Source organism: Protopterus annectens, chromosome 1.part2, assembly GCF_019279795.1.
Source record: "Protopterus annectens isolate FY-2018-M chromosome 1.part2, PAN1.0, whole genome shotgun sequence".
NCBI lineage: Eukaryota > Metazoa > Chordata > Ceratodontiformes > Protopteridae > Protopterus > Protopterus annectens.
The window spans coordinates 176,176,988-176,200,842 of record NC_056727.1 but is presented as its reverse complement, the minus strand read 5'-3'; the positions used below and the strand labels follow the sequence as shown (position 1 = coordinate 176,200,842).

The 23,855-nt window shown below is 40.5% G+C and overlaps 1 protein-coding gene across 4 annotated transcripts in view; it reads right to left on the bottom strand.

Moving 5' to 3' along the window:
- Positions 1-14,053: 14,053 nt before the first annotated feature.
- The window catches only part of TATDN3 (TatD DNase domain containing 3), a 599,941-nt gene continuing 590,139 nt past the window's right edge, over positions 14,054-23,855 (bottom strand). For all 4 annotated transcript variants that reach the window (XM_044055457.1, XM_044055462.1, XM_044055466.1 and 1 more), the window contains one exon: positions 14,054-14,418. In XM_044055457.1, coding sequence (XP_043911392.1) covers positions 14,275-14,418 — 144 coding nt within the window. In that variant the 3' untranslated portion in view covers positions 14,054-14,274. The remainder of the gene's footprint in view (positions 14,419-23,855) is intronic.

Sequence of the window (23,855 nt, the reverse complement as noted above, 5' to 3'; positions counted from 1 at the left end):
GACACACTGAAGCAAAAGGGATCACCATGGCTGTCCTTGCCAATATGGGACCAAAAAGAACAGCTTGATTTCTTATTCTAGCACCTTTAAAAGACCATTTGGAATGGAAGGGGAACACAAAGAATATCTCCTATCCAAATTCTCACTACAACATCTTGTGGTCTCCAACAAATGTTATACTGGGAAGTGAAAGATTTATCTGTTTTAGGGACAATGCAGACTGACACCAAGATTAACCTGCTATTCCTGATCCAGGGCAATCACCTGATTTAAGTTACCTGCAATGATATTTCAAGCTCCTCCTATGTGCATAGCTGTTATCCATTGCCACACTGAAAGGCTGGCATGAAATAGTGTCCCCCTGCACCACACGACCATGGTACTGTGCATTACTACCTGAAGAAATCCTGGGTTTAGGCAACTCTTCAACGATTTTATGGAAAGGATCACTGACAGTTCCTCAATATTGAAATGAAGGCTGACCTGCATTAGGTCCAAATCCTCAGACTATAAAGAATTACAGCTGTGCACTCCATCATGAATAGAATATATCTACTGTCAATATGTGCTACACAGGAGACCAAGCAAATACCCATCCTGTCTTCAGCTATGCTTCCAAAATCTGCCACTGGCGTTTTATGTGAAGACAAAGAATCAAGTAAAGATTGCAGCCCAGGGGCTCATTTAATTGGCTTCACAAGCTCTTCAAATTTTTTGAAACTTCCTCACTTATAGTCTGGCATTCTGATGCATCATAATGTTTGCAGACACTATAACTCAAAATGCTGAGAAGAGACCTGGCTATCAGCCCAGAATGAGATACAAATCACTGAAAAGGCCATTATCTCATGCAACTAGACCACAATATAATGATAAAATTGTAGCTCCCACTGTATTTCGTTGTAGAAGTACTAGACTGTAGTTTTTCATTACACCACAAAGTGAAGCTGTTTCAGGAATATAAAAGACAATTTCTAAAGTGAAAGAGGAGACTGAGATACTAGCTGAAGGAGGGAAGACTGAAACTGGTAGTTGTAGGGAAAAAGGGCCTTGCAGCATGACTGGATTTTCTTTTCTAGTGCTTTGGGACAGGGAAGTGAAGTAGCAGATTGTGTCTGTTTGTTGCTGAAATCCTGGATGATGGTATTTTGTGGAATCAGGAGAGAAGGCTGAAACCAGTAGTTCCACCCCTGCATATGATTCAGCAAGAAAAGTAGTTCTTTTGGGCCTAGTACAGAGAAGCCATAGATGATTACCAGAGTCCTGGCAGGTGATTTTTCTGCTTTTCTCATCAGAGGAACCACGGTGCCTAGTCACTAGGATTTTCTTGATGAAGTGGTGAGAAGCTCTGGTCATCATTTTATATTATTATAAGATTGTGGATCCCCCCCCCAAATGCTTTGTGGATTACAAATAAATGGGATCCATATGAGCTCCAACTTGGGCCCCATCATGTCGGCAGCAAGACTGTAAGTAGTCACTGGCCAGTGAACAGGGTATAATAGAGTGTTTCATAGTTGGTCTGTTTAGAATTGATCAAGGGGGTGAAGGGTGTTAGTACTACTCAATGGCATTGCATTTTCTCATATTTTATTGTCGCATTATAAATCCTCATTGTTCAATGACATTACATTTTGCTCGTGTTAGTACTGCTGCCTTCAAGAATTTTGCTGCTCAATGACATTGCATTTTCTCATATCTGTATTGTTGTATTATAACTCTTTTATTGCTTAATGACATTGCATTTTTCCCATGTTTGTATTGCTGTATTATAAAGCTTTACTGCTCATTGATATTGCCTTCTTTGTACATGTTTGAATGTCAAGACCTTTTTCTGTTGGGTTCTGGGAAAGAGGGCGAATGTATGTTTCACTTCACGCATATCTCACTTTGCCTTATTGCTAACTGGTGCACTGTTGAAATCATTTTTTTGTGGTTGTGCTGTTGCCTTTTAAATTAGATAATCTTGCCACCTTGGTGTGTTGGGCCCAGAGTCAGGTAGGAAGAAATCCATAACTACTTCAGTTACACCTGCGGGTGTGCTACATTTATGAGCTCGTCCAGGATTGCCTGTACTGCCTTGGACTCCACCCTATTCCCCTATACATGTGGAAAGCAAATCCAGCAGAAACATGAACTCAGAAGTAGCTGCTAGGTGGTGCAAACAGCACAATGCTCAGTCAGAACATTGCTTAGTTCTGGTGTATGCAAATACATCAAGTCACAGGATCCTTACCAGTTGTAGGGCATGGATTTTTATTAGACAGCACTACGGACCCTACCGAAGAGAGCACATTGACCTTATTAAAATGGAAAAGTCCTTAGTGTATAAGCACATACCTTCGAGTGTACAGAAGCTATCCAAGTAGGTCAGAACCTTAAACCAGAAGCTGCACCTGACCATAAATGCTATAGGGCCTGAAGTTTTGAATGCTTTGGGAAGTATTGTAGAAAAATACTTAAAGCCTACACAGCCATTCACTGGGGTTGGCTACCGCAAATTGCGTTTCTTTTCTGGCAAACAATCCACACCTCAGGGTGAGGAAGATTTTGAATCCTGGATGGATCAGGCTTCACAAGCCCTACAGGAGTGGGATATCCCAGAATCTCAGAAGAAGCAGCGGATAGCTGAAAGTCTAAAGGGATTAGCTGCAGATATCATACGCAACCTAAGGATGGGTAAGCAAGATTGCACGGCCAAGGACTATTTAGGAGTATTGCAGGATGCGTTTGGAAGGACCGAGAGGGCTGCTGACCTACTGTATCATTTTGAACATACATACCAAGAAGTTGGTGAAAAACTATCTGATTACATTAAACAATTAGATAAAATGCTCCACCAGATCATCCTAAAGAAGGGGGTGGATTCGAAAGTAGACCAAGTACAGACTGGACAAATCTTACAGGGAGCTTAAGCTATGGACCCCACAGTGCGGAAAATGAGGATGAGAAATAGGGAAGAGACTCTAACTTATTCTCAGTTGGTTAAAGAGGTAAGGGAAGAGGAAGCCCTGTTGGAAGCCAAATCTCAGTGTTCAACAGCAACTAAAACAGTGAGTGAACACCAGCAGGAGACTATAGCCATGCTCACTACTAAAACTGGAGTCATGGCCCAGAGTGTCCGAAATGTAGAGGTGTCACAGTTGCAGATGCAGGTGTCTTCCCTGACCAAAGCCATAGCTCATGTCACCAAGACAGTTGCAGAATTGCATAAAGTCATGGTAACTTTAGCCTAAGGGAGGAATACATCAGCTAGAACCTCCACAAAAGTACTCAGGGAAGAACCAAATAAGCCCATGTTCAGAGTTGCTACTGGCTTTTGTTTTCACTGTGGGGATGCAGGGCATATACAGTGACAGTGTCCTAATGCAGAGAACTTGAAAAAAGTGAACAAACTATTATTGGCTAGTGCAATGCAGGGAAACGTCAAAGGGCCTCAGTGAAGGAGCCAGCTGAGTGCCCAGTTACAAAGAGCTCTATAAAATCTAACATCAAGAGACAGCATCCTGGATCTCCTTGCCACACAAACCCTTGTAATAGGGGAGAGAGACTACCTACTATGCACACTTCTAGCTCATCTGAGGTGAACAACCGAATTGGAAAGCCAAATCTCAGCATCTGAGACCGCAAAGCATTACTAAGCAAGAGTCTTATCCGTTAAAATGGCGAGGTCAACTGGTGGTACCTCCACTACATGCTGACTGCCGTACAACTGAACAGCACCGGAAACAAAAACTACCCGATGGCCTATTGGGACTGTCCCCTGTCGTGTCAGTAAAAATAGAAGGAGTGTATAGTAAAGCACTGTTTGATACTGGTGCACAAATCACCATTCTGTACAGAAACTTCTACCAAAAATACTTAAAGCATTTGCCACTTGAAAAGTTAGAAGATTTGGAGATCTGGGGGCTAAATGACACAAAGTTCCCTTACGATGGTTATGTCTCACTCAAGTTAGAATTTTCCACTTCAGTTGTTGGGTCAACAGAAGTTTTTGAAACACTCGCTGTTGTGTGCCCCAGGCCAAAAGGAAAAGATTCAGCATCTATTTTAGTGGGGACAAATACTGACCTCGTCAGAAGAATGCTAATGCCTCAGTTGACCTAGAAACACCCAACACTACATCCTCTCCTGAGACCAGTTTTCTGTGATCTTCAAAGGGAGAAGGATAGTAAGGAAGATGAAATTGGTCATGTGTGGACCCTGTCTGGGAAAGAGCATATAATTTATCCTGATTAGGTCACCTGCTTGAGAGCCAAAGTGAGGATGTGTGGCAAACAGTTTCCTCTCATCTCATGATAGAAACGGATCCAGGAAGTGACTTGCCACCGGGGCTGGAACTAGTCCCAGAAGTTTGGCCTGTGGTCAAGTTAAAGCATTCTTATGACACTTTGCCTGTGGGGTTAAAGAATAAAGGAAGTACTCCCATTGTCCTGCGTTCACAAGTGCATTTGGGAAATTTTTATTCTGCCACTCCCTTACCTGCTTCTGTGTTGACAAGGAATGGGAGCAGAGCCAACGAGTTGAAGCTGGAAGATATTGATATAGGAGGTGGTCTCTTGCCCCCTGAGTGGCTAACCAGAGTTAAAGAGCTACTAATGAAAAAGAAAAAATGTTCTTCTACTAGTGAACTAGATGTGGGCTGTGCAAAAAGTGCAGAACAACGAATAAGAGTAAAAGAGGAATTGCCTTTCAGGGAATGTTCCAGAAAAGTAGCTCCAGGAGACCTGGAGGACTTAAGAAAACATTTGGAAGAACTAAAAGCCGCAGGTATAATTTGAGAGTCAAGAAGTCCATATGCCTCTCCCATTGTCATCGTAAGGAAAAAGAATGGGTCAGTTCACATGTGTGTTGACTATCGTACTCTGAATCAGCGAACAATTCCAGACCACTAAATAACTCTCCAGATTGAAGATGCTCTAAATTGCCTGGTGGGTAGTAAGTGATTTAGTGTGTTAGACTTAAGGTGTGGATACTATCAAATCCCTATGCACCCAGAAGATAAAGATAAGACTGCCTTCATCACCCCTTTGGGATCTTTTGAGTTTGATCACTTACCTCAAGGTTTATCAAATGCAACTTTCCACAGAATCATGGAAAGAACAGTTGGAGACATGCATCTCCTGGAAGTCTTAGTCTACCTGCACAACATAACTGTTCTTGGAAGGACCCTAGAGGAGCACAAACAAAGACTGATGAAGGTATTGGACAGGATTGAGGAGGAAGGCCTGAAGTTGTCATTGGACAAATGCAAGTTTTTCCAACCTTCATTGACCTATGTGGGACATGTAGTGTCTGCAAATGGAATATCCACAGATCCCAGCAAAGTTGAAGCGGTGACATCTTTTCCCAGACCCAAAACTATCACAGAGCTGCAATCTTTTCTGGGGTTCTGCAGTTACTATAGGTTTGTAGAATGATTTTCAAAGATAGCAAGACCCCTCAACCATTTGCTCTGAAATGATGAGAAAGCAGATGAAACAGATGAAGATCTCCTTGTGAAAAAACATAAGGGACTGAGAGGTTCTAAAGAACTCATCGAGGGTTGTTGGGCTCCTGATTGTGGAGTCATTTGAACAGCTTAAGTATTGCCTCACACATACCCCTGTGCTGGCATATGCTGATTCAACAAAGCCATACACTTTACATGTGGATGCTAGCAGGGATGGCTTAGGAGGAGTCCTTTACAAGGAGTATAACAAGAAGCTGAGACCTGTGGCTTTTATCAGTCAGAGTTTATCCCCCACAGAAAGAAACTAACCTGCACACAAGTTGGAATTCCTTGCCTTAAAGTGGGCAGTAGTGGACAAACTGCATGACTATCTCTATGGGGCTGAAGTGCAGACTGACAACAATCCTCTAACATACATCCAGACCACTGCAAAGCTAGATGCTACTGGCCACAGATGGATGGCAGCTCTATGCAACTATAACTTCAGTTTGAAATATCACCCAGAACATGAAAATGGAGATGCTGATGGTCTGTCCAGAAGACCTCAGGGAGATTTACACCCCAGCGATGAATGGGTGGAAATTCCAGCATCAGGGGTGAGATCTATGTGTCAGATTGCAACCTGCTATCAACACATTGAATGTTGAGCACAGAAGTTGAGTCTGTCTGCAACAAGCATACCCCAAGCTTACAAGCTTACTGTAATCTGGTCACTTTACAAGCTTCATCACTACCAGCTTTGAGTAACAGTGACCTCAGCAGAGATCAAAGAGAAGACCCCATAGGTCAGCTGGTGGTAGCTGCTTTAGAGAAGAAACAAGTTAATATGCTTCGTACAAATATTCATCCCCTGGCAAGACTTTTGGCCAAAGAATGGGACAGACTCCAGATACAGAATGGACTAGTGTATAGGAAATCTCCAAGTGCACTCGGCAGTGAAAAATGGCTTCTTCAGTAGTATAGAGAAGTAGTACTCCAGTCATTGCATGATGAACATGGTCATCTTCGTTATGACAGAACTATGGGTCTGGTACAAGGCAGGTTCTACTGGCCATGCATAAAGCAAGATGTTGAGGATTATTGTCGTACATGTCTTTGTTGCGATCAGAGAAAGACTTTGCCGACCAGAGCTGCCTTATTGAGTCAAATGGAAAGTAGTGGACCCATGGAACTGGTCTGTATAGATTTTTTTTACATTGAACTGGATGAAGGTGGGATCAGTAATGTGCTGGTGGTGATGGACCACTATGCCAGGTATGCTCAAGCATTTCTCACTCGCGATCAGAAAGCTATTACAGTGGTAAAACTACTAGTTGAGAAGTTCATTGTACACTTTGGCCTGCCAAAAAGGATACACTCTGATCAAGGACGTGATTTTGAGAGCAAGCTTGTCCATGAACTACTCACTCTGTTGGGAGTTCAAAAACGCCACACCACTCCTTATCATCCTCAAGGGGATCCTCAGTCTGAGCGTTTCAACAGAACTTTACTAGACATGTTGGGGACACTATCTGCCAAGAAGAAGAGTCAATGGAGTAGACATGTAGCTACAGTGGTGCATGCTTGCAACAGTACTAAAATGATGCTACAGGATTCTCGCCTTACTTCCTAAAGTTTGGAAGAGATGCTCGTCTTCCTGTTGAGGTCACCTTTGGAGTCACAGCTGATGATGCACCAGTGCGATCTCATGGCAGTTATGTGGAGAGACTTAAGAACCTCAGACAGGCTTATGAGCTTGCTGAAAATTCAACAGGTCAAAGGCATCAGCAAAACAAGGCTCACAATGACAAAAAAGTTAAGATGCATGATTTGCAGCCAAGGGACAGAGTTCTTTTGAGAAATGTGGGACTACAAGGAAAGCATAAACTAGCTGACTGCTGGGGTTCTGAGATTTACATAATTTGTTCTCAGCTAATATCCCTGTCTACCAAGTTTGCCCTGAGGGGAAAGAAGGACCCATTAAAACCTGGCACCTATATTGGAAAGATGACATATGCCTGATACTCCATGTGGCTGATCTCTTAAGGAAGGTTGGAACTGGGGGGGGGGGGGTGTTATCTAAAGTGGGACAGTGAAGGGAGGCCCTTGGCTGAGTCACCACATAGACTGAATGATATACCAGCTTTTCTCCATTGCACATCCATCTGTCTATGTTGCAGGCATGCATTGAGAATGGGAGGATAGGAGATACAAAAATACCCCTCAGCAGCAATATGATACTGCATTGAGAAGTCTGAATCTCCTCACTGCCCCTAAGCATGGGTCAGAATAAATCCAAGGGAGGATTAGGAGCACCCTGTGCACACTGAAGTCCCACTCACCAGGCTGAACAAGGAGAAAATTACAGTCAGCTGCCTGTCAGGTGCCAGGATCCGTCACATAACGCATGCACTCAAGTCATTCCACAACAAGTACAAATATGACTCTGTCATTGTCCATGCTGGAGTGAATGGCTTGAGATGTACCTCCCTGGACTACATGAAAAGAGGCAGGTATGACCCTAGTCCTGAGTAGCATCCTTCCTTCACCCAGAATGATACCACAGTAAAAGGACAAAATGACTGACTTCAACAATTGACTAAGCTTCTGGTGTCATTCAAAGGGGATCCAGTATCTGTCTGCCTGGGACAATATGATCGACACATCACAATGCTTTGCCAGAGATGGTCTGCACCTGTTGCCCCTGGGATTCAGGTTACTGGCTAAGGCTCTTGCCACCCCTATAGTGTCTTTTCTAGGCAAAGTTCAAAGGAAAAAACACCACCATAACAGGTACAAGCATGCAAAATCTGAAGGTAATGCTACTCAGTGCTAGAAGTCTAAACCTCAAAATGCACTCTCTCGAGGCACTCCTAAAAATTAAGAACATCGATATATGTACAGTAACTGAGACCTGGTTCAAGGCTCCAGAGGCCATCCCTGCAATACCAGGCTACAACTCTTACCACACTTTTCACACACCAAACCAGAATTGAAACACTAAAGGTGAAGGAGTGTCCATATTCACCAAGGATATTCACACCACCAGGCTAGTTGCCCAACAAAATGCGTCTGAAATTCTCCAGGTAAAACTAACACTAGGTAAGACTGCAATCCAAATTGTAGTTTGCTACAGATCCCCCACCATGCCCCAAGATTTTCACTACACCTTTCTAAACATACTGGAAAATATTAAGATACAACCAAACACTCTAATACTGGGTGATTTCAACTACCCTGCCATTAACTGAGAAAACTACTTCTGTACCAATACCTTTGCCCAAAGATTCTTGGAATTCATAAATTCCAATGCCCTGGATCAAGTAATCCATAGTCCCACCAGGGGCTCCAATATCCTAAACCTGGTCATTACCAACATGGGAAATCGATGCTCCATACCTATGTTCACCCCCCTCATTGGTCAGGTCTGACCATAAGCTAATCACCCTTGACATCCACATCCCTCCCCCACCCCCCCAGTAAGGAAACCTCCATAAAAAACTTCTCCAAAGCCAAATTCATGTTACTCAAGTCAGAAGTGACAAACTTCATGACACCCATGTAGACAGGAACTGAATGTTCGACTACTGAATCCTACACTAAGGCACTGTACGAGCACATCCACTCCTGCATGAATCGTGCCATCCCAAACAGAACCAAGACGCTCTCCTCCAAAAAAAGGATGCCAATCTGGTAGTCCCCTGCCATAAACAAACTTTACAACAAAAGGAAGAAACTGTTGAAAAAAACAGGAAAATCTCAGGATGCAAAAAACTCCCTTACCAGCCACAGTAAGAAGCTAAGATCCCTCATAAAATCCTCCAAAGCTAGTTACAAAAATAAAATTGCCAAAGATTCCAAAGACAACCACAAGGCATTCTATAGCTATGTCAAAAATATAAATGGCAATGCTCAGATCGGCTCTGGGCTACAACAGAATGGCATTAAATATACTGATCCCAAGGATACTGCCAACTTCACCCCCCTCTCACCCACTAAAAGGCACATCTCAGTACTGAAAGATTGCCAAATTCTGGTAATAATGGCCACACAGGTAAAAACCACATTCTCCAAAGCAAAGAATACAGCATCCGTGGGACCAGATGACATCCCGGGCTGTGTACTATATGAACTACAAAATGAACTGGCACCTCACCTAAGTGTCATGTTTAATCATGGCCTCACCTCAGGCTTCATGCCCACTGAGTGGAGCACAGCTACAGTTATCCCACTCTACAAGGGGGGGATCAAACTTGGATCCTGGGAACTACCACCCCATCAGTCTGATGAGCCTGATCTGCAAGGCCATGGAATGTATTATCATGGAACTTATAAACAAAGACATTGGCAAACTTCAAACACTGGACCCCACCCACTTTGGGTTCGTGAAGGGCCGATCTTGTCTCCTGAACCTGACTGACTTCTTCAAATCAGTTTCCAAAGCTGTGGACGAGGGTAAGGCGGTCCACACAGCCTATCTGGACCTCGCCAAGGCCTTCGACACCACCCGCCACTCTGGAATCTTAGATAAACTTACTAAGCTGGGCATTAATCCTTACATCACTCGATGGGTTGCCAACTGGCTTACTGACAAAACCCACACAGTAAAAGTAGCCGACTCTAAATCCAGCTCCAGACAAGTGACAAGTGGAGTACCTCAGGGTTCAGTCCTGGGACTGCTCTTGTTTGACATCTACTTCTCAGAAGTACAGACCAACTCTAAGGGACTCTGGCTCACAAAATTCGCAGATGACTACAAACTGGAAGCCATTACTGAATCCCCAAGTGATGTGGATATTCTAAAAAAGGGCCTTACAGAAACAGATGCTTGGTGCCAGAGCCATGGGCTGAAGCTCAATGCCAAGAAATGTATAGTTATCCCCTTTGGGAAAAAACATGCACCCGTGAATTACCACATAGGTGGCAGTACACTAAACACTGAAAGTGTGATAAGAGACTTAGGGACACAGGTGGACATTGGTCTCACCTTCGATAACCACATCGCCGCAACAGTCAGGAAATCCTTCTATGTGGCACACCTCATCACTAAGGGCTTTTCATCCAGGAAAAAAGGAGGTCAATGTCCCACTGTACTCATCCCTCATTAGATCCATTATAGAATACAACGCCCCATTTGGTATGCACCTCTCAAGACATCTGCAACAACTGGAAAGGCTGCAGAAATACCTCACAAAAAGAATCACAGATCTAAAGCAGATGCCCTATGCTGACCATCTAAAAAATAAAACTCCAGCTATACTCTGTCGCATATCATCTACTCAGAGGTGATCTCTGCTTAACATACAAGGCCATGTCAAACCCAGAGCTGTTGGACATGCTATACTTAAAGAAATCCCAATCCCTCAGAGCCACACGCTCCAGGGATTTAAACCTTGTCATCACAATGAACAAAACATGGTGGAGGGATAGGTTCCTGACCCAGAGACTCCTCAGACTCTGGAATAGACTGCCCATACATGTCAAGCAGAGCACCTCTTTGGCCCTCTTCAAAAGGAACCTTGATGATTGGATGGGATATAGGAAATTCACCCCAGGGATCACGTCAGTCATCCTGCTAGACAGGGGTCCAGGGAAGTAATTATTGTGGGAAGAAATAGCCAGGGAATTGTTACGACTAAGCTTGTATAAGCCCTAGGGCTGATAGCCTAGTACTAACCTATGAACCTGTATACTTGACAGATGAGGACAAAGTGTGATGACAGCTGATGGTCTGCTGCAAAGTGGAAACGTTAAGCAAAACAAACTCTTTGTAAATATCTATGTAATGGATGGGGTACTGAAGAAGATGATGCAGAAGGAGGGAAAACCATAAAAAATCACTTCTCAGATAACTACTTTATTCCAAAAAAGTCTCACTGATCATGGTAATTGCTCATCTCAGGTCTGTCAATTACTGCAATGGAGAGAAAAGAAAATAGGATACAGTAAGAAAGCCCATTACTGTCTCATTAGCATGTCAGTGAGTTCCACCCTAGTAGTATTAAACCTCACTATATTAATATATACCTTAGCAGCCCACACATCATGTTGGGAAAGGCATCCTCTTACACACACACATCAACAAACAACTCCCCCCCCCCAGTCAATCACATTCATGCTAACACTCATCCATTCACCCACATGCATGGTGCCACACACACACACACACACACACACACACACACACACACACACACACGTGGCCATGCACACATTGCAAACTCTCATTTCCCTACCTACCCTCCCCATTTATTGTGATCACTTAGAGAGAGCGAGAGACACACACACACACACACACACACACACACACACACACACACACACACACACACACACACACACACACACACACGTGGCCATGCACACATTGCAAACTCTCATTTCCCTACCTACCCTCCCCATTTATTGTGATCACTTAGAGAGAGCGAGAGAGACACACACACACACACACACACACACACACACACACACACACACGTGGCCATGCACACATTGCAAACTCTCATTTCCCTACCTACCCTCCCCATTTATTGTGATCACTTAGAGAGAGCGAGAGAGACACACACACACACACACACACACACACACACACACACACACACACACACACACACACACACACACGCACAGCTTCATTCATGACCGTACAGGTATACACACCCATGTCCACACACTAGCACCACCCACCCGTATGCATTTGCTGAACTTACCTGCAGCATGAATGATCTCACAGGAATGAATGGGTGATATCAATGTTTTTACAGTGGCCACTTTTCCTCCAACAGTGTAGCTTCATACAACAAATCAAGAGACAAAGGAATTTCAAAGGGAACAGCACATAGCTAATTAACAATAGTCGTTCCCACAGACTGCTACATTATCAGGCAGCTCTTCTGGCGAGACCACACTCTGAGCTGAGGTTACCCACGAGTTGAAATCCTCTGTAATAGGGTGATAAAGGAGTCAAAAAGGTTTACCATGATGAAGAAAACTGTTGTGCTAAAGCTTCTTCCTTACAATAAGTCTTTCTGAATCCCAGTCAAGGTCTTCACCCATTAAATTTATAAACAAACAAAAATGCAAGTCCTTAAGAGTGGCATCACCTTCATCACACAGTGACTTCTCCATCTCCAGAGTCATTATCATCCTATTTCCAGATTCAACAATGGGAGAAGGAGGAGGAGGAAGCAGACATTGTTTTTGTCTTATTAGATTTCTTATTTACAGACATTAGCAAAGCAGAACTTATCTTCAGCAATATCTTGGAAAACTTTTCAAAATCTAACTTGGAAAAGGTTACACTTTCTTGCCATAAAGTAAGCAATCACATCAGAATGTTTGTAGCTATTATATGTGGTCAGACTTCATTTGAGGAAATGAAAATTCATTAAAATGATGTATGTCATTTACGCTGAATTTTGAAACATGACACTGCTTTCAGACAAATTACAGGCATGCATACTTTCTGACATTGTCTTTTTTATGTTTTTTTTTTAGGTTAAGACATCATAAAATTACCAGAATTCATTTACAAGATAAACAAGACAGAGGATGAAAATTAAATTCTGCAATACATACTGGAAGGAATTATTTTTCTTTCAAAAGAGGGGTGCAGTTTGATATTGTCTTATACCCAGCAAGGACAGCATATAAACATTTCTTTTCATCTATTTCATGGAAATTAAGCATCAAATATCAAATGCCAGGACTTCATCAAATCTGGCAGAAAAGAATACAGTTCTGTGGCACAGTGTTAAAGCTTTGGTAATTAATCAGATGGCCAGGACTCAGTTAACTGTCCAGACACTGGAGGAACTGGTGGGGAGAAGGAAGCAGCATGTCTGCATAACTGGCTCATAGGTGAACCAGGCGACTCATCACATAACAATTTGGGTTGAGACATTTGCACCCGCCACTCTCTCCATTACACAGCAACAGTATTAAGGCAGGAGCACAAGAGCATGTGTGCTACACAAAAGTGCTGTTGAGGGAGCTCACCAACACATCAGTTGGAGGATGAACTTACACATACGCCAAGGGAAAATTAGCCATCTTCTATGGCTACCTGAATGATGGCCATTTCTCCAAATGGCTGTTGCCATGAACTCAGTCTAACAAGGGTGAGGCACTGCTAGGCAAAATATCAATCTCTGGTGAAGACCAGGGATCTCCACAGAATGATGTGGAGTGCAAGCAGCAGGAGTATGGGAACAAATGGGTGACAATCCAGGAAAAAGGGGGTTGATAGTTGGCAGGTAAGAAAGAGAAAGATCATTATGAAAATGTCTGTTAGAGAGGCCAACTGTAGATGTTTATCCTGGGTTGTGGCTAGATAACTGGCTGCTTCCTCTGCAACTTAGTGAACAGTTATGACTCCTTGCAACACCTGACTGGCAACTTACACAGCCTACTAGGCTAATAGGAGGAGCTACTACTTCTTCAAAGAGTCTGAAGCCAGCTGGTAAGATCAGGGCTTCTACCAAACAGTAATTACTATAGAAAGAGAATTGAAGATAACAGCACTGTATGCCTGTGTCTGAATGTGCAGATTGCATTGCTCACAGTATATTACTTTACTTTTGTTTCTTGTAAATGGTTCGGTACATAAAAGGCACTGGGCACTTTGGCATTTTAAAATTCTTAGCAAATTTCCAGTTTATTGTCATTAGTACAGGACCATGTTGTTTCAGCTGCAGACACTCATTCAGTCTGTTAGGACATTATTTTGTCAGAAAACTGATCATATCATTTGTATTAAAAATATGTACAGTCTGATGATGTTCAGCAGGTCAGTTCAAGATGTAAATCATAGGAAGCAAAGGAATATAGATGACTTTTTCCTGCTATATTTGGAGGCACATACGTAGTTTGGGGAACAGCTTCATTGCATTCTGTGTTGTGATTTCCATAACTTTCTCCACAGAAACTCCTTTAATGTTTGCAATATATTCAGCAGAAATAATGATGTTTTTTGGTTCATTTCTAACCTGCAAATATCAAACATTTGTGTTATTATATTATAGCATTACTGTCCCACACTACATTCTTTGTAATATTCCTTCCATATTCATGATAAATAATACCTCATTCTATGAAAAAAGAATATACTCACATTTAAGATGAGCAGCTCTCCTCATTTCTCACTTTTTGTAAATAAACAATTCAGAATTTTGTTAATTAGAGATCTGTTCTTCTGGTGTAGAGGCAGGTGCCTATTTGTTCACTAGTGATCAAGGTTTGCAAATGAGCACTGGTTGTAGGAATGGCTGAATTAGATAAGAAGGTTGTGTGACCAAAGGCCCACTGTCTTCTGCAAGGGAGAGAGAACTAGTGCCACAATACAAAAACCTAGTTAAGGTTGAGTGGGTGTCATGTATTTTCATAATCTGATGCTGCATGGAACTTATGGCAGCACATTACCATTAGGAATATGGGGATCAAAAGCACAACTCCTTATGAAGACTACATGCCATGTCCCAGCAAGGTATATTAACTGGTAACATTGAATGGATGATGGCACCATGAATGTTCTGGGCTTCACTTCAACTCTTTGCTCCCTGGCTTGTGTAAGTATTAGCCTAAATACCATACTGCCCAGTAAACTTGAAGGGTCATTTGTTAGGCTTAGTGTGACATCAGGCTGACAAAAGCAAAAGATTGGTTTTAAGATAATGGCAAAAGTGATGCCAAAATTGATAGATATGGACCAATATGGTTCTGTGGAGGGGAGGCAAATATTTGACAACATTAATAGAACAATGATAATCCAGAGGGAAGCAGAATATAAGAAAACACTGCTGTTATTGGTGGGTCTTGATGCAGAGAAAGCATTTGACACAGTAAGCTGGAATTTTATGAGTGGGGCAATGGAGGCATTTGTATTTCCTCATACAATAATAACATTTATTAGAAGGTTATATGAGGGATTGGAGGAAAAAAATCAAAGTGAGACAGTTCTTCTCTGAAAAGCTGTGTCTGAACAGAGGAACAAGGCAGGGATGTCCACATCCCCTTTATTATTTGCATTGTATTTAGAACCACTGGCAAAGACAATAATTGACTCAGAAATTCAAGGATATAACTGGCATGGTATTCAGGTAAAGGTGGCTTTATTTGCAGATGATACTATTTTTGTACTTGATGAAACCAGAAAAGGATATCTCAGTGTTGTGAAATACTCTGATACAATTCTTTTTTGTTTGGGATATAAAATTAATAAAGATAAAACAAAAGTTATAGTTATAAACTCTGTACCCACACTTGAATTGGTCCAGCAATACCCATACTTATGGGGACACAATAGAATTAAATATTTAGCAGTATGGATTAAAAAGGATTTGGTTATGACAGCTAATAAGTGGAAGAAACCAAATGAAGGCTACTACAAAAACTGAGAAAAAATGGAACCTCTTGCCTATAAATATCAAGACACAGGCAGTAAAAGAGCTTTTAGTCCCTTTAGTTTTATACACAGGTCAGGCATATTTTTATCAACCACAGAAGAAGTTGTGGACAGTAATTAACAAAGAGTTGAAGGTTTTAATTTGAGAGGGGAAGAGGGCAAGAGCCAACTGGGATAAGTTGATCCTCCCAACAGAACAAGAAGGTTTAGGATTAATTGATTTGAACTGAATATTTTAAAGGGGTCTATATATTGAATCCTCAAAAACCGACAATGTCGAATCTGACATTGTCAACGCGAGAGTAACAAAACCGCAGAACATCGAAGAGGTAAACAGAAATCTTCATAAGGGGAAATTTCTGTTTACTTCAATGTAGTGCGGTTTTGGAGTTGGTATATTTAAGTAGTGGGGAGTGTTGGGGGCGCAGCTCCCTATGTGGGGGGTGCAGGGGGCTTGCCCCCCTGCCTACACCATTTAGGGTTTTTTTTTTTGTTGTTTTTATTTTTTTTTCGGAACATTCGATGTTTTAACAGTTCGATCACTAAGGGTCGACCTTTAGTGATTTGAACTGTTAAATATTCGATGTTACAGTATAGACCCATTTTAAAGCTACACAGTTAAGGTTCTTATGCATAACACAAGCAGAAATCTATAATTCAAAGTGGAAAGGGATGATGATGACGATAAAGTAGAGGGGTAATTCAATAAATAAGGGAAGAATGGATTTTGGATACAGATCCTTAAGAAGAAAAGCAATAGTCATACAGAAAATTGGATTAGACAGGAAAACAAGAAGGATGCTTCCTGCTCACCAAATGATTTATAAAAATCAGCACATACCAAGATTATATTTTACCCATTCCAAAGGAGGGATGGGTCTTCTTGAAATTAATTATATGTAAATATCTGCAATCGTGGGACTCCATACATATCTTCTGACCTCACAAAACCCAAACGTAGTGAAAGTTTTGAAACATGAGGAGAAAAAAATCTACGATGACTTCTCTGCTTAATCTAGTGGAAGCTTATCGGCATCAAGCAGGAATGGAAATCAAACTAGAAGTAGATAAAAATCAGGCAGGAACTGAATGTGCCAAAAAACAAAAGAAAGAATATAAGGTGAAGGATCAGATGAGAAGGCAAGAAATGTGGAAAAAGCATAAATATAATTGCAAGTATAGAAAACTTCTAGAAAAACCTCATGTTGATCAGAAACAAACACAGGAATGGTTAAGGAGAGGTGAATTCAAACCAAGAGATGAAAGGTTAATATTGGCAGCCCAAGATAGTGGGCTGTGTACACGTTGGTTTATAAAGTCCATTGAACATATGGGACAAACAGACAAATGTAGGTTTTGTAAAACCTAATTGAAAACAGTTGCACACCTTGTTGCTGGTTGCGACATACTAATAAGGACTATATACTGAAAGGCATAATAATGTGGCGAGACTGTTGCAATGGGGATTGTGCAAACATTATGGTATCGAAGTGGCTGAAAAACACTGGAAACATGAGCCACAAAGCATCATAGAAAATTAAAAAGTCTACATCACATGGGATCATCCATTATCAACAGTTCAAAACATAGATGCTAGAAAACTGGATATAGTGGTCCAAGAAAAGAAGACAAGAGCAGTATTGATCACTGAAATTGCCACACCCAGTGACTACACTGTTTTGCGTACAGACAGACACAAAGTCATAAAATATCAGGATCTGCAGGCAGAAACAAGAGCAATGTGGAAGAAAGATACCCATACAGTTCCAATAGTAGTAGGAGCAACGGGGCTTATAAAAAAGAATTTACAATCATATTTAGATATAATACCAATACATGTAACTCCATACCAACTGAAGAAAGGATCATTACTGGGCACATTGCGGGTGCTGCGAAGAGCACTACTGGCTGACATCAAAGATTGAAACAATACTAATTTCATGAACTTTAATCATACTTTGACTTAGGAATGACAGCCTGGGAGGGACAGAGCTGGACAGAGGCACAGGAATGGTATTAGAAACCCAAAAGATTTGGAGGAATTAAAAAGACTGAAAATTACATTCATAAAGTAGCAGAAAGTATACTAAGAACTAAGCCAACACAGGAATGGTTAAAGGAGGTTCTGCCAATAGGGATGACTGCGATTAGGGGTTGAGTGAAAAAAAAAAGATGGGGCTGGCAAAGGAATCAGGGTATTGGGAACAAATAATTAGACAAGGAAAGGTAATAGAATGGAAAGAGGCCAAGAAGACATTTAGATCACAGGCTAGTGACCTGCATTCCCCATCAGGGATTGATATCAGAGTACAGACAAAGACAAAGAGATAAGGGAATCCTAATTGAAAGATCTGCACTGGCTGAGATTTTAAATGTATCTAGAACAGAGGCTACTGTTAAAAAAGGGATAATTGGTACGGCATATACAACATCACATGATAACTATAGGAATCAGGGAGGTCAGGAAAGATAGGGAAGAGAGATTAAATATGTAAATCACAAATAAATGGAAGGACATATTTATGGCTCCCAAATATGTAACAAAGTCTAGAAGATTTATGATTTTTGCCAGAAAGTGCTTGCATCGCTGCTTTTATAACCCAAGCAGACTCCAAAGATGTTTTCCTTAGGTAGATGGCAAATGTTGGAAGTGTGATGGGGAAGAAAGAGGTAACTGGGAACATATCTTTTTGGAGTATAATAAGTTGGCAGATTTAAAAAAAAAATTCCATACAGAGTACTCTGTCAGGAATACCAGGTGGGCAAATTAATCTAAAGGAATTATTTTTTTGAGCTGGGATACAGAATCTGAATTGCCTAGCCTAGTAAGGCCTTGTTAAGTTTAATTCTGGTGGCTGCCAACAAAGCAATTACTAGTAAATGGAAATCAAAATCTAAACCAACTGTATTTGAAGTAATGAATATTGTAACAGAGATAAAAGAACAGGAAGTGGGATCTTTAGAAAAGGGTAGCAGTAAATTACATAGAAAAAACAGAAATTGTGGGTACTATACATGCAGAAAAATGTTTTGAGGAGGAATGAGATTTAAGAAAAGGGAGGAAATTAATAACTTAAGTCAGGTTGTTTAGATTATAGGATATATAACAATATATTTGATGTATAATGTTTGTAAATTTAAACTTGTTAATATGGTTTGATTACTTTTATATAAATGTAAGTTTGCCAGTGTCACAAGTGATAGTTCAATAAAGGTGCTTAAAAAATGATGGCAGTGTGGACAGTCAACAGGGCCTGACAGCATGACAGGCTAATGGGTAGGAAATGAAAGAACACTAAAATAATCTCTTTAAATGATACACAGAAGCCACACCATAGAAAGCAGTATTATACTAGTTTCATATGTATATCCTTAAGGAAAATTTAAATTGTACATAATACAATGGATTTTTTAAATCTAATGGGAAAGTATTTAAAAACAAATATGCAATAATAACAAGCATACATTGAATAAAAAAAAAAAAAATCAAAAATAGAGCAAAGCAATGTAAAGCATTTATTTTCAAAGAAGAGGTAGACATAAGGAACAACATTCCTAAGGAAGTAAAGCTGTGATTAAAATATGTAGCAGAAATCTGGAGAGCAATAGACAAGGATGTGACTTTACTGAGGGATAAAAGAATGCAGACTGTTAGATAAGTACAATCACGTACTCATCTATTAGATAAGACTATGGGTTAGAGTGGAAGGACTCTCAGACATTCACATGAACCTTTAAAGTGTATGTATCTCTGTAGGCTTGAGATGATAGTGAGGGTCTTGTATCCTTTAAGTGTATGAAGGCTTTGCTTCCAGTGGTAAGGTGCAACATGATCATGGATAGAGCACAGGGAAAGGTTGGAGATGGACTAATCCAAATGTATATAGGCATGCCAATAACATACTCAAGCCATGTCAGACATGCATTACTTTTCATACAATTAAAGAAACACCCACCTAAGAGTCCATCCTGTGGTACTATGGGATTAAGCCCAGACTACAACCCAGATGACCCAATCTGAATAGCAGCTCGTGCTGGAGCAGCCAGGTAGAGAGAGTGGGATGAAGCACCTGTTGGCATGTCTGGCTTTGGGGAAGTAGCTGGTGGATCGTAGCTTGTTGTGATCACTCCCAGCAAGTAAAGGCTTGCTGTGGCAGACCACAGCTAGACTGGAAATGTAGGCTTTTCTTATCAAACTTGTGATGACAGCAATAGGAGAGTGAGTGAGTGAGTGTGTGAGTGTGTGTGTGTGTGTGTGTGTGTGTGTGTGTGTGTGTGTGTGTGTGTGTGAGATGCATATGCGGCAGGATGTAGTGAGGCCTTGCAGTAAAGAGGATGCATATATTACCACTAAAGAGGTGAGATTAGGCTCTGCATCTCCAAACTGCTGCTATGCCATCAAGGGTATAAAAATATCACTTCATAGCTGTGTGAGTAACAGCCATGCCACAGACTGCTCTAGCTCCATGGATTGGGAACAAAAGAATACTGGTGGCACCTTGATCGTCAGCAAGCACATTGGACATAAGAATTGCAAAAAAATGCTGCTATAATCTTCTGAGGTTACAGTTATTTGTCAAACAAATCCTGTCTTCAGCACACCTCTCAACCTCTTAGAGCAAGAAATCTGGACAAAGCCACAAATAAAAGTGGGATAAAGGTCCAAAAATAAGTACAATTTTTAAATATTGCTCTTACAAACTTAGAAATTTGATAGAATAACAGGTTTTGCATTAGCACATTTTTCTGAAGGGAATGAAGTCTGAAACTCGAATGTCTGTCATTATTTTCTAACATCGGCCTTTAATAATTTGCCACTAATTTGCCAGAAAACAACAATTTTATGAAATACGGACCAAAAATATGAGGCAAAAATCTGGACATTCTGTGAAAATCTGTACAGTTGAAAGGTATGGTTCAGTAATATAAACTCACAACTACTAACGCTAATAAAAAAAGACAGTGAAAGGACTGGAGGTAAATTTTACAACAGAATTTATTGGACTTCTTCACAACTGAGAAAAATTACAGTTCACCCATTTAAATACGTCACATGACCCAAATCAATTAAAACAATATATTATCAAATATGTTGATTAAACCACTATGTATACAACGGAAACATTTTTGTACAAAACAAATACAATACTACATATTATATATAAAATCAACACTTTATATTTTAGCACCATTATTTGTTGTTAACATTTAAATGTCCATTTAAATCTAGAGGGTATCCAGCATTCAATTTTTATTTACATTTCAATTCAAGTATTTCCAAAATGTTATTAATGTTCCCACCTATACCATTATCTTGTACATAATTCAACATAAAAAATGAAAACCTTTTATTTATTTATTTGACATTTGTTAAGTGGGTTAGTCTGACTGGGCAGATGCCCTTTTTCAGCAGAGGCCCAAGGAGAAAAGCGCCAATAAAAATGTTAAAATACAGTAAGTATTAGACATATTAACGTAGGAGGAATGTAGTTTTGTCTTATATATAGTTAAAAAGAAGCTCCGTACAAAGGTTTGTAGAAATACATTGAAGAGAGGTATGTCACACAAAATCAGGTTATAAATCATAACAATATTAAGGTAACAAACTTAGTAAAAATAAAAGACATTTGCACCACTGATGTTGACAATCAGAAAAAGTCAATGGAGTGAAATAAGACAGTAGATGTAAATTATTTACAATTGCAAGGAGGCCTGTTAGAGAGATAGAAATAGTCTGAGAAGTGGATTGTAGAGGCAGAATTGAAAAAACAACGAGAAGAACCTCTGAGGGTTCAGTGCTGAGGCTAGATGATTTAATATATTACACATAGTCTGGAAATACGATGACAGAAAAACTAAGGACAGAGGAGAACAGAGGCAGAGGTGCTAGAATTCAAGTAGGATCAATACAGGAGCAGGTCCAGGAGTTTAACAGGTATTCCTTTAATGCTAGTTTGAAACAGTTTGCGTTATTAAATGATCGGATATAGAGAGGTAGTTTGTTCCAGACAGAGGTAACTGAGTGACTATAAAGTAGTTTGCCAATGGATTTATTGGGTTTGTAAATTTGAAGGAGACGTTGGTCCGAGCTGTGTAGTTCATGATTAGGAACATAGAGGGTGACAACAGTTACCAGAGTAGGACAGGCTAGGGGTCGGTGAAGGATAGAGTGAGTCAGATGAAGCTGTAGCAGGAGGAGTTGATGTTTTAATTCTAGCCAGTGAAGTTTTTTTTAAAGAAAGGCAGAAGTGTGAATGAAATGGAAGGTTACTGGCAAACCTAAACATTTTATTGTAAATGAGCTCAAGTTTAGTAGACAGATTCTTTTTTAGATTAGTTAGAATTGGGGTAGCATATAATAGGGTAGGGAGTAGGTAGACATGAGCTAAGGACAATTTAAATTCTTCAGTTAGGAACTTTTTGTTTCTGTAAAGTAGTCCGGGTTTTTGGTGTTTTTTAATGCAATTATTGATGTGGATGTTCAATTTAAGTTAATCATCTATGAAAATCCCGAGTAGTTTAGTGTGAGATTCAACTTTTATAGTAGTGTTATTTGGTGAGGAAACTGAGTATGTGGATTTAAAGTGTTGGAAAGACTTGAGGAGGAAGAGAAGAAGTTTAATTTTGTTGGGGTTAAGTAGAAGTTGGTTGGTTGTGAGCCATCTTTCACCAGAGTGCAAAGATTCTTGGGTGAGTAGGTGAGGTAAATCACCAGATCACCATTATACTAGTGTGGAGTGTGGGCAGGATTGGTAGAGATTATTGGTAAATATGTTGAATAACAGGGGCCCCAGGATGGAACCTTGGGGGACCCCAGTTTGAAAGGAGAGGAATAGGGAAGTTGCAGAGAGCCATTTAACTGATTGAAGTTTATTAGATCAGAGAACCAGTTAGGGGGAGAGTTGGAAAGATTAAAGTAAGCTAGTTTGGAGAGAAGGAGGCTGGGTGAGACAGTGTTGAAGGCTTTAGAGAGGTCAAGCAACAGGCATGAGACTAACTTGCTATTGTCAATAGATGTAGAGATAGAATGAGTACAATATATTAGTGTGGTAGTGGTGCTGTGATGAGGATGGAAAACATGTTGTGTGGGGGTGAGGAGGTTTTCTTGAATGAGATGAGTAATGAGTTGTTTATGTATGGATTTTTCATGAATTTTAGAACAGGAAGATAGAATAGCAATAGGCCTGAAATTAGAGGGGTCAGTGGAGTTTTCTCCTTTATGTAGGGGAATAACATAGAATTAGAATTTCTTTCAGATGTCAGGGACAAGATCTTCCTGAATTGACTGACTGACTAGAACAGAGAACAGGATAGGAAATGGAGGAAGCTGCTAGCTTGAGGCAGAGAGGTCACACGTTATCAGCAGAAGGGGAGCAGGATTTAAGTTTATTAAGGAGTGATCTGATATAAGAAGTGGGGATAGGTTTAAGGGAGAAAGAAGTTGCATAGGAGGGTGGGGAGAGGTGTCAGGGAAGGTATTTGTGCTTGATCTTCTTAATTTCTGTATGGAGATAATAAAAAAGGAGTTCAGAAGAGTGGCAATTTTGAGAGGAAATCTGTTAGCGGATGGATTAGGAGAAGATGGGTTTCCCTGGGTGTAAGAGTTTGTTGATAGTACTCCAGAATTTTCAGGGTTAGAATGAGGGTGTTTCTGTGGATTAAGACAAAATGTTTTTTTGTCTAGGTTAATTTGTTTTTTAGTTAAATTTTGAAGTTCCTTATAGAGCTGGAGACTTGGAAGGAGTTTTGAGTTTACGCCAGGTTTTCCAGGCACTGGCTCTTCTGTGCATGAGGGAGAGTTTCTTTACTTACCCAGTTGGTTTTAATCCTTATTTTCTTAATGGAGTCAAGGAATTAAGAGTGTTACGGAAGATGGTGTTAAACTTTAGAATGGCTTCTTCAAGGGAGAGGTCAAAAGGAAAAGACCAGTTGATGGTGAAGAGAATTTGATTGAATATGTCAGAGTTGAAGTTTGATAGGTTACAACAGTCTCTCTATATATGTGTGATTTAGATGTTTGGG